General features: G+C 38.2%; 1 protein-coding gene across 2 annotated transcripts in view; it reads right to left on the bottom strand.

The window, feature by feature from the left end:
* ITGA8 (integrin, alpha 8) overlaps positions 1–16,528 on the bottom strand; it is a 221,353-nt gene that overhangs the window by 54,103 nt on the left and 150,722 nt on the right. For both annotated transcript variants that reach the window (XM_011968109.1, XM_011968110.1), the window contains 2 exons: positions 9,760–9,865; positions 6,464–6,622 (listed from right to left, as the gene is read on the bottom strand). In XM_011968109.1, coding sequence (XP_011823499.1) covers positions 6,464–6,622; positions 9,760–9,865 — 265 coding nt within the window. The remainder of the gene's footprint in view (positions 1–6,463; positions 6,623–9,759; positions 9,866–16,528) is intronic.

Below are 16,528 nucleotides of genomic sequence, written 5' to 3'. Positions count from 1 at the left end.
GGATTGCAGGTGCCCACCACCATGCCCAGCTAAGTTTTGTACTTTTAGTAGAGATGGGGTTTTGCCATGGTTGCCAGACTCATCTTGAACTCCTGACTTCAAGCGATCCTCCTGCCTTGGCCTCCCAAAATGCTGGGATTACAGGCATGAGCCACTGTGCCTAGCCATATGTCTTGATTTTTAAGGGTGTGTGTGTGTGCGCGTGAGTGAGAGAGAGAGGGAAAGAGAACCAAGAACTGTTGTGCTAGGAAGTAACAAGAGTGCCTGCATTCTGAATTAAGGAAAACCGGTACACGAAGGCAGTCAGGAAGAAGAAAGTACCCTTAAGGATAACACAAAACTATGCAAATTTGCCAAGCCACTGTCTGCGGGCCCACTCATTCCAAAACACAACTCCAAAAATCTCATCCCTAATGAACGGACAGTTTCTGTGTCTCTGCTTTCCTTGTTTGTACTATCTGGTTATAATTTGGACTTCCCATGGGACCGGTCTGGTTCAGGAGATATTCTCGGTGGCAACCTCTAGCTTTCCATGGCTCTCACAGCAGTTTTTACAAACAGTATTGGCTTTTGTAATTCTGTAATTTTGTAATTCTCTCATGTTAAGCTCTTCTTAGTCTATAGAGTCTTTCAGGCCACTTTAATCTCAGGATTATTTTCTTGAACTTGGGCCCAAAACGGTGTTCCATAGTCTTAACATAGGTTATATGTGGGCATCTTATCGGTCTTCCTCTCCTAGGTACGGTCTCACATCTAAGCCTTTTCCCTCTGCATCTCACACTTAGCTGTCTATTACAAAGTCTTGCCAATTAAAGAAAAATCCTAGGCCAGGCATAGTGACTCACGCCTGTAATCCCAGCACTTTGGGAGGTTGAGGTGGGTGAATTGCCTGAGCTCAAGAGTTTGAGACCAGCCTTGGCAACATGGTGAAACCCCATCTATACAAAAAAAATGCAAAAATCAGCAAGGCGGGGTGGTACATGCCGATAGTCCCAGCTACTTGGGAGACTGAAATGGGAGGACTGCTTGAGCCTGGGAGGCAGAGGTTGTTGCAGTGAGCAGAGATAGCACCACTGCACTCCAGCCCATGCAACAGAGTGAGATCCTGTCTTTAAAAAAAAAAAAAAAAAAAAAGAGGCCAGGAGCAGTGGCTTATGCCTGCAATCCCAGCACTCTGGCAGGCTGAGGAGGGCGGATCACCTGAGGTCAAGAGTTCGAGACCAGCCTGGCCAACATGGTGAAAACCTATCTTTACTAAAAATACAAAAAGTAGCCAGGTATGGTGGTGGGTGCCAATCCCAGCTACTCAGGAGTTTGAGGCAGGAGAATCACTTGAACTCAGGGGCAGAGGTTGTAGTGAGCTGAGATTTCGCCTCTGAACTCCAGTATGACTGACAGAGTCAGACCCCATCTCAAAAAAAAAAAAGAAAGAAAGAAAAAGAAGAATCCTTTACTTGTTATGAAACTTTTGGCTCCTCAATAGGTTTTACTTTTTCAACCTCATCTTATCTAAAGATCACAGTCTGTGTGCAGGACTCTCCAAACCCTAGGATAAAGCCCATCAAATAAGAAAATTGATAGTTTGAAATAATTATTGTACTGGCTTTAGATTAGTTGAGAAATACTTGACTCAACTCTTAAAATTTTCTTCCAAGAAAGATCTGGAAAAAATTAGCTCTAATGGATTGCTTTGGATGCTGCAGACAGTTGAACATTTCAAAAAGTTGTAGATGGTACGATGTGAATAAAGTGCCGTGTTAAAATCCTCTATCTCTGACCTAGACCCTGAAGCCTGGAGGGAGACCCTTCCCGGGCATCTGCTTATGCCCCTAAGTTTACAGAAAACACCAACGGAACCTGGTGAAGCAGAAACTATCAACGGAGAAACAGAAACTCAAAGGCAGAGACATTGTCATTGGGAGGCAAAAGAGAAAGTGGGAAGGGACGTCCCCAAGGTACTTCCAGGCCCCTACGCTGACCTCAGCTGGGCCCTGGGGCCAACTCACAGGGGAAACCCCAGTTGTGCAGCTCACCCAGCCTTTCCTGATCCCCTCCAGCCCCCCGCCCTGTTGCCTATCCCTGATTCTACCTTCCCTCATGCCCTAAGGTTCGAAAGTGTGGACACACCAAGCTGAGTGAATCCCATAAATCCTGATATGAGGCAAGTATTTATTTATTTATTTGTTTAGAGGCAGGATGTCATGCTGTTGCCCAAGCTGGAGTACGGTAGTGTGATCATAGCTCACTGCAGCCTCCAACTTCCGGGCTCAAGTAATTCTTCTTCCTCAGCCCCCTGAGCAGCTGAGACTCCAGGGACTATAGGCATGTGTCATCATGCCTGGCTAATTTATTTTTATTTTTTGTAGAAATGGGGTCTTGCTATGTTGTCCAGGCTGCTCTCACACTCCTGGCCTCAAGTGATCCTCCCACTTCAGCCTCCCAAAGAGTTGGGATCGTAGACACGAGCCATGTGCCTGGTCCAAGACAAATATTCAGAATAAGAACTCACTGACTTCTAGAAGCATTTGTGTGTGGTTGCCCCTGCCCCACCCCAATTTAGTTGCTAATGCTCTGTGTTTGGGCAACAAGTGAGATGCTTGTGGGTGAGAACTTTTCACCACTATTTTTTAAAGCAGCTACAGGTTACGGGATGATCCCAGTGGTAGCTTACAAAAGCCGTCAATGTCTCCTCCTGACTTTGGGGACATTAGGGTAACTTGCTGGGATAACCAAACTGTAACCAGTTTCCACTGTAAAAAAAACCTGAACCTTGTTTGGGTCTTATCACATGCCGAGACTTACGTGTGAAGACTTTCAGGGATATGTTGTATTTGCAGTGCATATCCAGGTTATAGACTGGTTGTATTTCAGAAGGTTTTAGGCTAGATGTTTGGCATTCAGAATGCATTTCTCTTTAGAAATGATATTTTAAATGGTGTTTCAGTTCTCAAGCCAGTCCACAAAACCCCAACTTAATCCTCAATAGGGCTTTGATGCCGTCAAAGTATGTGTTTGTAAGAAAAATAACAATGTCCAGGACTGCTGCCATATGAGTAATTTAAAAAATAGAAGAAAATCCATTTGTTAAGTACATTACATTAAACACTGATATTTAGGTGGAAATCGATTTAATTGAGAGAAATTAGGAAGTATGTGGGAGCTTATAGGGATTCTCAGGGCGTATCTGGGAAGTTCTGAAGGCTGTAGAGTTAGTGGCAATGGATCCCTGTAGTGTGTGACCTCTAAAATGTTTCTTAGGAAGTTTGGCTTGTTTTTCGCAAGTTTCCCTAGAGATCAGTGAGGGATCAGGGAGAGGTAATGAAGAAGAGAGCGTTTTTCCAGTGGGAAGTGGGCAACTTAAGAACACATAAGGAAGGGGGATGTTGACTACAAAGTGTATCTGAACACAAGGGAAAGGGATTTTGCTGAAAGGAAATCAGTGGAATGATTAAAGAGGAAAACATAGGAAGGAAATGGCCAATCCCTCAGCTTGAGAAAGCTGAGGAGAGAGCTCCTCTCTTACAGGTCCACGGTGGCCTGCAACATTTTGGGGGCTAGTGCAGTGGGGACTGGACCATCTTCAGAAAGGGAGAAGAACTTGTAGACATGTACTACTCACAGATGCAGCTGTTTTATGAGACACTTGCTCCTATATCACTCTTCTTATAAAGAAACCGTAGAGCCAAATAATCAGGAATTGAACCTCAGTTCACTTCCCCGGTAAGTAAGATTGGATACTGGAATTGAATTCTTGCCTTGACAGATGTTATTTCTGCCGCCTCCCTGTTCCTTTTTGTAAGCCCATCCTCTGTCTGCTTCTTACTAAAAACAAAACTAACTATACAATTTTTTTAAAGAGATGGAGTCTTGCGATGTTGCCCAGGCTGACCTCAAACTCCTGGCCTTACGTGATCCTCCCACCTCAACCTTCTGAGTAGCTACAGACACACATCACTGTGCCTGGCTATGGCACAATTTTTTGTTTTTTTAACAGCAATTCATTTTCATGCTAATTTGAATCTAAAATGATTATTTAAATTAAAAATTTCTCAAGTCTATTCTGTTGAAGACAACAATGGGGAAGAGATTATTTGTTTTTCACTGAAGTCCAAGTCACATCAAGAAAAGACGATCTTTGCATTCTCTAGGAAAAATTAAATTGCCAAGTAAGTTAATAGCAACTTCACCAAAAAATTATTTAGCATCATAAGAGAATAATTTCCAGTGCTCTCAATTATTTATAGCCACTAATATAAACTCTCTTATCTGTTTTTTAATGTCTATTAATAAAAGCTCCCTTAGACTTTCTGGAGCATTTATTAAGTGTAGGTGAAAGTACTTTGAGAACCTGAAAGCAGTAACATTTCAACTTCTGTATGAATTTAGAATTTCAAAAATTCACAAATTGCTATGATTAGTTATTTAAGGGAGATATTACTTTAAATTGTATTTAAATCTTATATTCAATTTCCACAGATTGAAAGTTTTAGGAAAATAATTGAATTGCATTTTAGAAATTATTAGCCTCAGACAGAATTTATTAGCCTCAGACAGAATTTTAGTCCAAGCCTATACATTAAAGAATAAGTGGGGGCCAGGTGCGGTGCCTCACAATTGTAATCCCAGCACTTTGGGAGGCTGAGGCGGGCGGATCACCTGAGGTCAGGAGTTTGAGACCAGCCTGGCCAACATGGTGAAACCGCGTTTCTACTAAAAATACAAAAAATTAGTCAGGCGTGGTGGTACATGCCTGTAATCCCAGTTACCCGGGAGGCTGAGGCAGGAGAATTGCTTGAACACAGGAGGCGGACGTTGCAATGAGCCGAGATGGCGCCATTGTACTCCAGCTTGGGCAACAAGAGCAAAACTCCGTCTCAAAGAAAAAAAAAAAAAAAAGAATAAGTGGGGAGTAGGGAACGCCAGGTGCTTAGTATATACTATGGCTTGGTTTGCAAGAATCTGTCAACATTTAAGACAAGTCATCTATTAGTACTATCCCAGTCACAGTATGCCACAAAAAAACAAATAACTCACAACCAACATGGTGTACATTAAACCAGTTACATAATATATACAAACATATATAAATAGTGTCAGATATAAACTAAACATTACATTCAAAAAGAGTTAGAGGTCTCTGCAGAATCATGTGCTCAAGGAATCTATGACTGAAAGTACATGTTAAATGCAGTGCAGGATATGTAAACGTGTTAATTATTTAAATGTTATACATTTGCATTTGCAGATGTTATTTTACAATAAGCTGCTGTCCTTTAAAGAATTTTAAATCATCTCAATGAAGAGCAGAGAGGAAATGAGAAAAAAAAATGCCAGGAAGGAAGTATTTTAAAGAATCTTGTGTAATACAAGTGGCCTTATGTATTATTTTCACATAAAGGAGGCTGTTGTCTCGTAAGTCCTTTACTAATGAACCCCCTTTAGTCTTCCCTTTGAATAGAAGGCATGTTGGGTTGAAAAAGAATGCCTTTCAGAATGAGCAATGACCCAGTGCCACTGGCCGAGGTAGGGGCAGACCTGCTGTGTCCTGGCTGGTGGCGTTGGTATTCCATGAAGCCTGTGCTGCGCCATTTTTAATAGAGACACCGTGTCCTGGTAGCTACTAGGAGAACATTCGTTCTTACATGAAGTTCTCTCCTAAGGACAATATCTGACTATAAGAGGTTGTTGTCTTTTATTTTTCTTTATACAAATGTGGCATTTTCAAGGGCTTATGCTAATTAATTTCTCTCTTTCCCAGAAAAACATGAAAGTCAAATTTGGATGTTAATCTGAATGGGGTCAGCTCCTTGCTCCTTGTTAATCAAAGTCGGGCCCACAGACTGGCATCAGGTACAGGAGGTGGGAGCTTGCAGAGAGGCAGAATCTGAGGTCCAACCCCAGCCCCTGCATTTTAACAGATAGCCAGGTGATTCAGAGGAAGTTTGAAAAGCACTGCTCTAGGCTTTAAACTTCAATTAAAGAATAGGGTCCAGAACATTCCATTCTGGGAGTTCTCATGGCTCTTGGCAAATTATCACAGTTCACCACTTGCTATGGGCTGCAGCTGGAAGAGTCTCTTTTGGCAAAGACCCTTACGAAATTTGGCAATAGCCCAAAAAGACTTTAAAAATAGTATTTTTATACTAATTCTCCCAGACATGACATGTCTATTTATGATTTTGGTGTGCTGCTAATTGAGCCAAAAATAAAAGGTGCCTATTAAAATGGGTGAAATAAATGACAAGTCACCATGAGCAATAAAACTAAAAGAAATTTAAGTTTTTTAGGAGTAATACTTTAAATTAAGCTTGGTGTTTTAACTATAAAATGAAAAGGTCTGATCAATGATCATTGAAGCAACTTAAAATGATTTCACTGTTCTTTTTTAAACAAGCCCAGTTTGTATTTTTTCTATACCATAAAAATAAAATCAGCAAAACCACTGATTAGACCAGACTCCTACCTTTATATCCTGTGGATTGATATTAGGATTCGTTTGGCACTGCAGAGGTCCCAGAGTTTGAATATGGAAAATGTAGAGAAGAAATTCATCCCGGGCAGAGAAAGGCCAGCCCACCTCCAGGATGGTGTCACTGATGGTACTTGGTCCAATATTGTGCAGCTGTAAACAAGTGGCATGTTATCTAATGACACAGCAGAAGGCAGAGAGATGAAATCAAACTCCATATACTCTAGACCCATTTTAAAAAGCATGTATTATTGGTTTTAACTCATCTGGACTATGACTATGGAAAATTAAGAAATTCAGAGTCGAAATGGCAAGAAGCACTCTGAAAGCATCGTGGGCTGGTGTTTAGAGAAAACTCTTCAATCTGTGAAGCTCTAAGAGTGGATTTCCTCAGTGAAGACCATACTACCCTCGTCTGATAACTGTGATGCTGGCTTTAAATTTATGTTAATTTAATCGTAGTGCTAGACATTTTAATTTTGATTATATGCCTTCAAAACTTAGTGATTCTCTCTTTACATTGAAATCTGCCTCCGCTTTCCTGACTACTGACTGTCAATTGCAACCATATGTAATGCACTCTCTTTCACCCTCTGGAAGAATGTCCATCCATTAAGAGCCAAGGCCGGTCCATGATCACCACAGTTCATTTCAAGTGCACGTTTCAAAGCTGAGCTCCTTCCGTTTCCATCAGCAAATATCAAGGCAAGAAAGGCCACGTCTCATAAAGAGATGAACGTTTTTTAACACGTGAATCCTGTACTTGGAGGACACAAAATTGTTTGCCCAAAACACCGAGTGCATTTACATTTATTACAGTTTTTTTAAAGTCAGCAGGGATTTTCTTCTGTCTTTTTTTTTCTCAGTTCTGAAAATTATAGTGATCTATAAAACAATGGATAATTGCTTTTGCTTATTCGATGACCTATTTAATTCATCTTATCAAAGAAGTTTGGCAACTGTTGATATAGTATATTTTGAGTCATGGGATTAGCAATGTACGCAATATTTGATGATTGCTTTTAGCACTACCAGTAACTACCCTAAACTTTTATGATCCACATTTATGCTAAGATTTGAAGCAGAACTGCCCTGAGAATGACTGAGTCTGAATATATTTTCATACTTTAAAGCTTCACCATTCTTGAGCAGAAACCAGCACACACAACTTTATTATTTGACAGCTTTTTTCCTTTTTCTTTTTTCCAGTGAGGTTCTTAATCAGAGTGGCCTTGGAGACTGTGTTATCCTTTTGCTATCAAAAGAGTTTAAGGCAAAGCTTTGATCCAGCTTTGGACAAGACTCCTGAATCTGGGCCACAGGTTGGGAGGATGACGGAGGGTTTCAAGCTGATGCTGCCAGGAGTTGAAGCGTCTTCCCCACGTTTGTAAACAGTTCATCACTTTTGAAAAGGCTTTATTGTTAATCTTAGAGGATGTTATTCATGTCCCTTGTAGCTTGAGATGAAAGTCATAGTCAGAATTACTAGATTAGAGGCATGAGTTACATAGGAAAGGAACAGAAGGCATTAGTCGAGAAGGAACCTCAAACGGAATGCCTTGGAACATGGTTTTACCAAAATTCCATGCCTGGTTCCTTGAAAACAAATAGGAATAACTACTCTTTACTGCTAGCACTGACTTTATTTAAAAAAACAAAAAAACAAAAAAACAGAGCAATACCAAACAAAAACCTGAACAACTACTAAAGTAACCCTTTGCTATATGTTGGTTTCTTTTTAGAAAATTATTTATGTTATTTTTTATTATTATTTTTAGAGATTGGGCCTTGCTATGTTGGCCAGGCTGGTCTTGAGCTTCTGGCCTCAAGTGCTTCTCCTACCTCAGCCTCCCAAAGTGCTGGGATTACAGGCTGGAACCACTGTGCCCAGCCATCTGTGTTGGCTTCTAACTGAAAAAAAGTTTAAATGTTTCAGGTGATGGGTCAGCAGATCCTCTCCCTGTTCACAACTTAGTGCCTGAAATGGGAAAAGAACATCAACTCCTTTTTATGCATCACTGGTTCACTTCTGGAAAATATTTTACTAATCAATGAACTATTTAAAATCTCAGAATATATTCATTTCCAATTTGGGTTCTTTGGATGAAAAGTAAAATTATTTTTATCTATGTACCATATTCCCATCTCATATATTATATATGCTTTTATTTTATTTTATTTTATTTTATTTTATTTTAGAGACATAGTCTCACTCTGTCGCCAGGCTGGAGTGCAGTGGCACGATCTCGGCTGACTGCAACCTCTGCCTCCCGGGGTCAAGCGATTCTCCTCCCTCAGCCTCTCAAGTAGCTGGGACTACAGGCTTACGCCACCATGCCCAGTTAATTTTTGTATTTTTAGTAGAGATAGGGTTTCACCATGTTGGCCAGGATGGTCTTGATCTCTTGACCTCATGATCCACCTACCTTGGCCTCCCAAAGTGCTGGGATTACAGGCATGAGCCATCACACCCAGCCGCTTTTATATCTATATATCTCTATAGCTATCTATCTATCTATCTATCTATCTATCTATCTATCTATCTATTAGCACAATAGTGAGTAGTTCTTAATATTTTCTGTCTGGTACCTTCTAGTTGGTGACCTTCAGTTTAAAAGACGGGTGGGTTTTAAGGATATCTGAAATATAGGAAAAAATGAAGTAATGTCTAGGAAGCTAGCCATTTTTATGTCTAGCTTGTCCAAATATTTTTAAAAACAGAAATAATTAAAAACAATAATGACAACAACAATAACAAGATAAAATGTTTTCACCATGTAATGGCTCTCATACTAAGGAACAAGTGATTATATCCAGGATTAATCAACAGAACACCCCACTACACCCCACTGCAATATGATAGCATCCACAGCACAAAGCTAGGCAGTATATACAGCTCAGAACTTGGACTGATGTCTTTTAAAATGCTATCTACTGTAGTCCTAGCACTGTGAGGGGCTCAGGTGGGTGGATCGCTTGAGCTCAGGAGTTCGAGACTAGCCTGGGCAACATGGCGAAACTCCGTCTCTAAAAAAAAATACAAAAATTAGCCAGGTGTGGTGGTGTCCACCTGTAGTCCCAGCTACTCAGAAAGCTGAGATGGGAGGATTGCTTGAGCCCAGAAGGTCGAGGCTGCAGTGAGCTGTGACTGAACCACTGTACTCCAACCTGGGAGACACAGCAAGACCCTGTCTCAAAATAATAATAATAATCATCATGCTACATAGAATTTATTTGCACAGGGCTTAAGAATAAAGCCCTAACACAACTTTAACATAGACAATGGCTACCTCGTAAATATGTTCCACCAATGGTCCAACCTCCTCCTCTTTGTGAGGCTCCTCTTCTGGTTCCCAGTTATGAATGGGTAGAACAATCTGCGGAGGGTGTGACACTCTGCAACATGAAATGTCCTGTTAATTGTTGGCAGTGGCCAAGGTAAAGAATGTTTTACTAGTGGACAGTACACTAACAGAAGCAGAAGAAAGTGGCTTTCAATTTATTTGAGTAGATATTCCCTACAGGGAAAAATATTGAAAGTGACATCCAGTAGAATGACTACAGCCATGGTGAAGGATCTGAAACTGGTACTGTAGGCTCTCCAGCCCAGAGGGCAACTATTTTATAGCATCTCATCTCGTGGGCACTAAAGAAGAGAGTGGAGAGTGTTCCTGAGTTGGGATGAATAACCAAACCTATATATCCATCTATTTCACATGTGAGAACATGTGTGTGTGTGCTGGGGCGGGTGGGGGGGGGCGGTTATTTAATCCCTGCTTTAAGCCGTATCAAGAAATGGGACTCTTTTTTGCAGATTAAAAAAGTCTAGGATGCTGTGTGTTGTGTTAAATGTCCAGTTATGAGGAAATATAGTTTCTGGTTGAAGTCATCAGAGTGGAAAAGTGGTCATTGTACATTCCTCCTTCCTATATTTCTTTGGCTTCCCGGGAAAGCTAGGCCCAGAGCCAGAACAAAATAAAGTGTGATTGAGTTATAGAGTGGTCTTATAGATATCTCAAGTGTGAGAGAGAGACAGAGAGTTAAATGGTGTAATTAAGGAAGTAGGATATTAACTTGACATATGATTATTTTTTTTCCTGCAACTTACACCTAGAAAATGAGCATTGGATAAATGACATACAATACATGACATTATTTCATATAAAAAGCTGATTACAAACTAAGTTGTTATTTTTACAAAATCTTAAGAAAGGTAGTCCTCAAAACAAACCAATGTCTTCTAGCAGTTTTTAGGTAAAATGTGTCTTTAAAAGAATTCCTAGACTTTCAACTAAAAGTAACCTCAACAGAAAACATCTCTTTTGGCAATCAGATGTCATAGTGCCCTTTTGAAGGTATCCAATAATTAACATGGCCTCTGGCAACTTCAAATGTTAGCAAAATTTATTGGGTTATATTCTGACCCTAGGGCAAGTAATTTAATTTCTGTATATCTCTCTTTCTTCATCTGGAAAATTATGATAAACTCTTTGGTTTGTGTACCACAAATGATTGGAAAACATCTCAAATGCTTTTGGTCAAAGTTAATTTGACTACATTGTTTTCTAGGAATGACTACATTTTAAAAACAGACAACCCACAGAAATGTTGCTAAATTGCATAGCTCTTTGCATATGTCCTTACTGTGCAATGTTAAATAAGAACAGGGCACAACTTTGCTGGACTGATACCACGAACATTTCTACCTTTATATTGGTTTGTCATTATGCTATGTTCCCTTTTCTTACTTGGTTTGATTAAATCATGACAGACTCCTTTCATCAGAGAGAAGCCCAGAGAGCCTGGGTTTCTATTCCTGTCTTGAGAATCTCACCACCCAAAGCTGGAGTTTGCTTTCAGCTTGGCAACAGAGAGTTGAGTTGGTGTTCACAATCCATTGTCCATTGTGACGTTCTAGGGACACTTTTATTTATTTATTTATTTTGCATAGAGAACAAACACAGCACAGAAGCTGAACACATTTTCTCTGAAAACTTTTGTTTTTATGGTTATCAATCCACAGGACTGGTCGTAAATTCCCTAGGTTCATAGAATTATATGTATTTGAATCTTGACCAGTACTATGGAGATGATATCGTCAAAACCCTTCGTTTTATACATGAAAGGAAGACTGTTGTACAGGAAAGTAGAGGGTTAGTTGCAAGTGAGATCTAGAACTCGGATCCTAAGTATCAGCTACTCTATTTCTAATATAAAATGCACCATCGGGGCTCCTAAGCTGCAGTGGTATTTAGTGAGGATGACTTAAACTTCCTGGCATAGTTCTGTAACAAAAAATCAAATAGAAGTCTATGAAGAAACACATAATCTATCAAAACATCATATCAAGATCATTTAAAAAGCATGGGTCACAAAACTCAGTTATTTACCCTCTGAAGACTACTTCAAATCCAGGGAAACCATGGTAAAGAATGGTTCTCTAAAGATCTCAACTAAATCAGTGTTCATGGTTTTCAAAGTGAATTTTTTAGAAAGAAGGAAGAAAGCAAGCAACACAGAATATATTGAAGCAATTTGCCTAGGATGAACAGCCAGTGTGGTAATCTTACAACCCTCACTGCATACCCTTCCATCCTAAGATGGAAGCTAGAATATTATCCCAGTGAGACCCTCAGATAGGAAGAAGACTGGGGTACTGTTAATGGTAACAACAAACATGAGAAATGCATTTTGGGAGAAGCAAGGAATTAGTTTTTTTTAAAAAATTAAATGTTATTTTGAGATAATTCTAGATTCATATGTAGTTGTAAGAAATAATATGGAGCGATTCCATGTACTACTTAGCAGTTTCCCCAATTGTAACAGCTTGCAAAACCAAAATGTGATATTGTATGTAATATCACAACCAGAATATTGTCATTGACATAATCAAGAACACTTCTATCACCACAAAGACCCCCTTTTACAGGAACATCCACTTCCCTCTGTCCCTGTCTCCTCCATATCCCTTGGCAACCACTAATCTGTTCCTCATTTATATAATTCTGTCATTTCAAGAATGTTATATAATTGGAATCATACAGGATGCAATCTTTTGGGATTGGCTTTTTTGACTCTGCATACTTCCCTAAAGGTCCTTCTGTCGATTGTTCATTCCTGTTTATTGTTGAGTGATATTCTATGGGATGGATGTACCATGATTTGTTTAACTATCAACCCGTCAAAGGACATTTGGGCTGTTTGCAGTTTCTGGCCATCATTAACAAAGCTGCTATAAAGATTTATTTATGGATTTTTTTTTTTTTTTTTTTTTTTAGGTTTGCAGCCTGAGCATCATCTTTCTTAATCTCTTTTTCCTTATGATGCCTTTTTTTAAAAAAATTATACTTTAAGTTCTAGGGTACACGTGCACAATGTGCAGGTTTGTTACATATGTATACTTGTGCCATGTTGGTGTGCTGCACCCATCAACTTGTCAGCACCCATCAACTCATCATTTATATCAGGTATAACTCCCAGTGCCACCCCTCCCCCCTCCCTATTTATGGATTCTTGTGTGAACTTAAGTTTTCATTTCTCTGAAATAAAGGAATTAGGTTTTCAGTAAGTTGAAGTATATACACAGTCAGGAAATTCAAATCTGAGGCTTTGGTAGTGTGTTGTGAATCCTGTTTCAAATCCTTGTTTTCAAACCCTATCGTTCCCAAATAGCAAAGACTACCACATATTGTATGGAACAGTCTTGACCCTACCTGCTGTGGACGGTATCCTATGCAAACCTCAGTTGCTCATGTTTGTGGTCTCTCTTAGTACATACCCATTCAATCTTGATTATTTTACAAAATCTGCAATCTTACTACTCTTCATGAACTCAGTGTATGTGGTGCTGTCTCTTGTGGCCAAGTTTACTTCTGACAGACATGTACTAAACTGATCCTTTGTACCACGAAATGCATACAAATCTGCTTAAAGATGATGTTATCTAGCTTTGAAAGAAATGGAAAAATTCTCAGTATTTTTTTCCCACTCAAATAAATAAATCCATTTTTGTCTTTTTTTAATTATAAAAAAAGTAGATAAAAAACTGCTTAAAATAAAGCATGATAAATTACATCAGAATAAACACCACGGACCAAAAAAAAAGAAATTTCCGGGAGAGAACATGGAAGATTTTCAAACAGTAGCTGTTTGTTCTTTGATGTATTAAACATTGAAACCAATGTTTTGCTGCATATTTGCAGGAAAGAGTTTTACTATGTAAATGGCTAAAAAGGATTTTAACACAGTCTTAGTGAATAAACTGTGGCCAATTGTTGGACATTAATCTAGCTATTAAAGTAACCAGATTCATATGAGAAACCCAACTTTAATGATCTGTTTTGATTATTGGCAAAAGTGAATAGAAATTTCCTTCTTTTTTTTTACTGTAAGTAATGACAGTAATATTGAAAATATTAATCTCATAAAATGGATATTGTGAATAAAGATAGTTATATTCAGCCATTAGTTGTCTTGGATTTAGTTATGTCCTAACAAATAGAAATATTTCCCAATTTTTAAATTTATTTTGGAATTAAGAAACAGTTTAAACTTATTTTTGGCTAGAAAAACTAAGATACACTAAGCCTAAAGAAGGAGACAAAAGTTCATATACATTAATTATAAGCTTTGAAAAGATATAAAAATAAGATAGTAAAAAATAATGCTTGTGTTTTTTTCTCTGATTTTTAAAAATAGCAATTTTCTCATCAAGAGAGATAAGAGAATGAAATTAGAAGTCAACAAAAATAAAACATCTAGATTAGCTCCAAATATCTGTAAATCAAACAAGTCACTTCCAGTGAGTCAACTCATGACTAAGGAAGGAGTCACAAAGAAAACTAGAAAATATTTTGAGCTGAGTTATAACAAAAAACCCAACATATCAACATTTTGGTATGCTGCTAAATTTATACCTCTAAATGCTTATATACAAAAAAAAGTCTCCAGTCAAACATAAAATTTCTGCATGGAAGAACTAGAAATGGGAGAGAAAGTCAAATCCAAAGAAAGCACAAGAAAGGATAACAAGAAAAACTGAAACCAATAAAATAGAAAAAAAGAAAAGAAAAAATAAAGAAAACAAAGAAAAATTAATAAAACAAAAAATTGATTCTTTGAAAAGATCACTAAACTCTAGCCAGACTGATCAGAAGATGGTAAAAAAAAGAAAGAAAAAAGGAGAAGATATAAACTACCCATTTCAATAATGATGGAGAAGACATCACTAGAAATCCTACAGCTATTAAAAGGACAGTGAGAGAATATTATGAACAACATTATGCCAATACATGTAACAACTTAGATGAAATAGACAAATTCCTTTAATGAGAAACTACCACAGCCCATTCAAATAGAAATATATATTATAAATAACCTTACGTCTAAGAATGAAGTTGACTTGTTCAAAACCTTCCTACAAAAAAATCCCCACAAAACCCTCCAGACTCAGAAGTCTTCATTGAATTTTACCAAATATTTGAGGAATAAATAATACCAACTCTACATGAATTACTCCAGGAAATAAAGCAGACGAAGGAATACTTACAAATCATTTTATGGAGCTAGCATTCACCTGGTACCCAAATTAGAAAAAGATATCGTGAGAAAGGAAAACTACAGATCAGTACTTCTTATGAACATAGATGTAAAAGTCACTAATAAAATTTTAGCAAGTCGAATCCCAGAATATCTAAAAAGGATAATCATCAAGACTAAATGTGTTTCTTCTCCAGAATGCAAGTTTGATTTAAAATTCAAAACCAAAAATTAATCAGTTCACCACTTTAATGGATAAAAAAGGAAAACAATTTAACCATCTTCATATACACAGAAAAAGCATTTGAAAAAACTGAACATACATTCATGTTAAAAATTCTCAAGAAAAGTAGAAATAAGAGAGAGCATCCTCAACTTTATCAAGGGTGTCTACAAAATCCCTGCAGCTGGCATCAAACTTGATAGTAAAAGGCTGAATGGTGTTCTTGTAAAATTGAACAAGGCAAGGATATCTCTTTTTACCACTTCTATTGATCATGCACTGGTTTTCCTAGTCTATGCTATAAGGGAAGAAAAGAAAATGAAAGGCATAACTATGTAACAAATAATTTAACCTTGTCCAAGAAGAGGTCTGGCCTTGGCCCTCAGCTTCTGAGGGGTAATGCCTAAGCTCTTGGAATTGTATGCCTGATAGGAATAGCTTTGCTTGCCTGGGGCCTTGAATCACAGTGAATATCCTAACAATATGATTTGGAGTGGGGGTTGTTCGTACCAGAAAGACCAACAATGTGATATAGAGTGGAAGCTTTGGTCACATCATATCAATCAACTTGGAGACTGAGATCAATTATATGGGCAGATGATCAATCACATGTGCAGATGATCAATCAATCATGCCTATGTCATAGAACCCCAGTAAAAACTCTGACCACTGAGGCTTGGGTGAGCTTCCCTGGTAGGTGATACTCCATGCATATTGTCACATGTCAATAGCAGAAAAGTAACATCCCTTAACTCCACAGGGGAGAACAATGGAAGCCCTGTGTTTGGTCCTTTTCCAGATTCCACAGTATGTATTTCTTCCCTTGACTGATTTTAATGTCTTTCTCTCTGTAATAATCTCTGTAAGTGTAATAGCTTTCAATGAGTTCTGTGTACTTCTACTGAATTTTTGACACTGAGGGTGGTTTTGGGAATCACCTGAATTTGCAGTTGGTGTGAAAAATGCAGGTGATCTTGTGTGGGGACTGTCCCCTCTAACTTTATAATTGGATAAACTTTTGCGTATGCAGATGAGAAAACAAGAAAAAAGTCTTTATTCGCAGACAACATAATTTTATAGAAGATACTAGGAAATATGCAAACAAAAAGCTACTAGAATTTACAAATGAATTTGTCAAAATCTCAGGATACATTCCTATATTTCAAGCCTTATTATTATATAGATTAGAAAGATAGATGTACATACACACATACATACATATATCAATAGAAGAGAATAGCAAATCCAGAAATAGACTCTCACATATAATAATGGATTTTCAACAAAGGTGCCAAAGT

This window comes from Mandrillus leucophaeus, unplaced genomic scaffold (assembly GCF_000951045.1).
Source record: "Mandrillus leucophaeus isolate KB7577 unplaced genomic scaffold, Mleu.le_1.0 Scaffold83, whole genome shotgun sequence".
NCBI classification, from domain to species: Eukaryota; Metazoa; Chordata; class Mammalia; order Primates; family Cercopithecidae; genus Mandrillus; species Mandrillus leucophaeus.
This window is presented reverse-complemented; position numbering and strand designations above follow the sequence as displayed.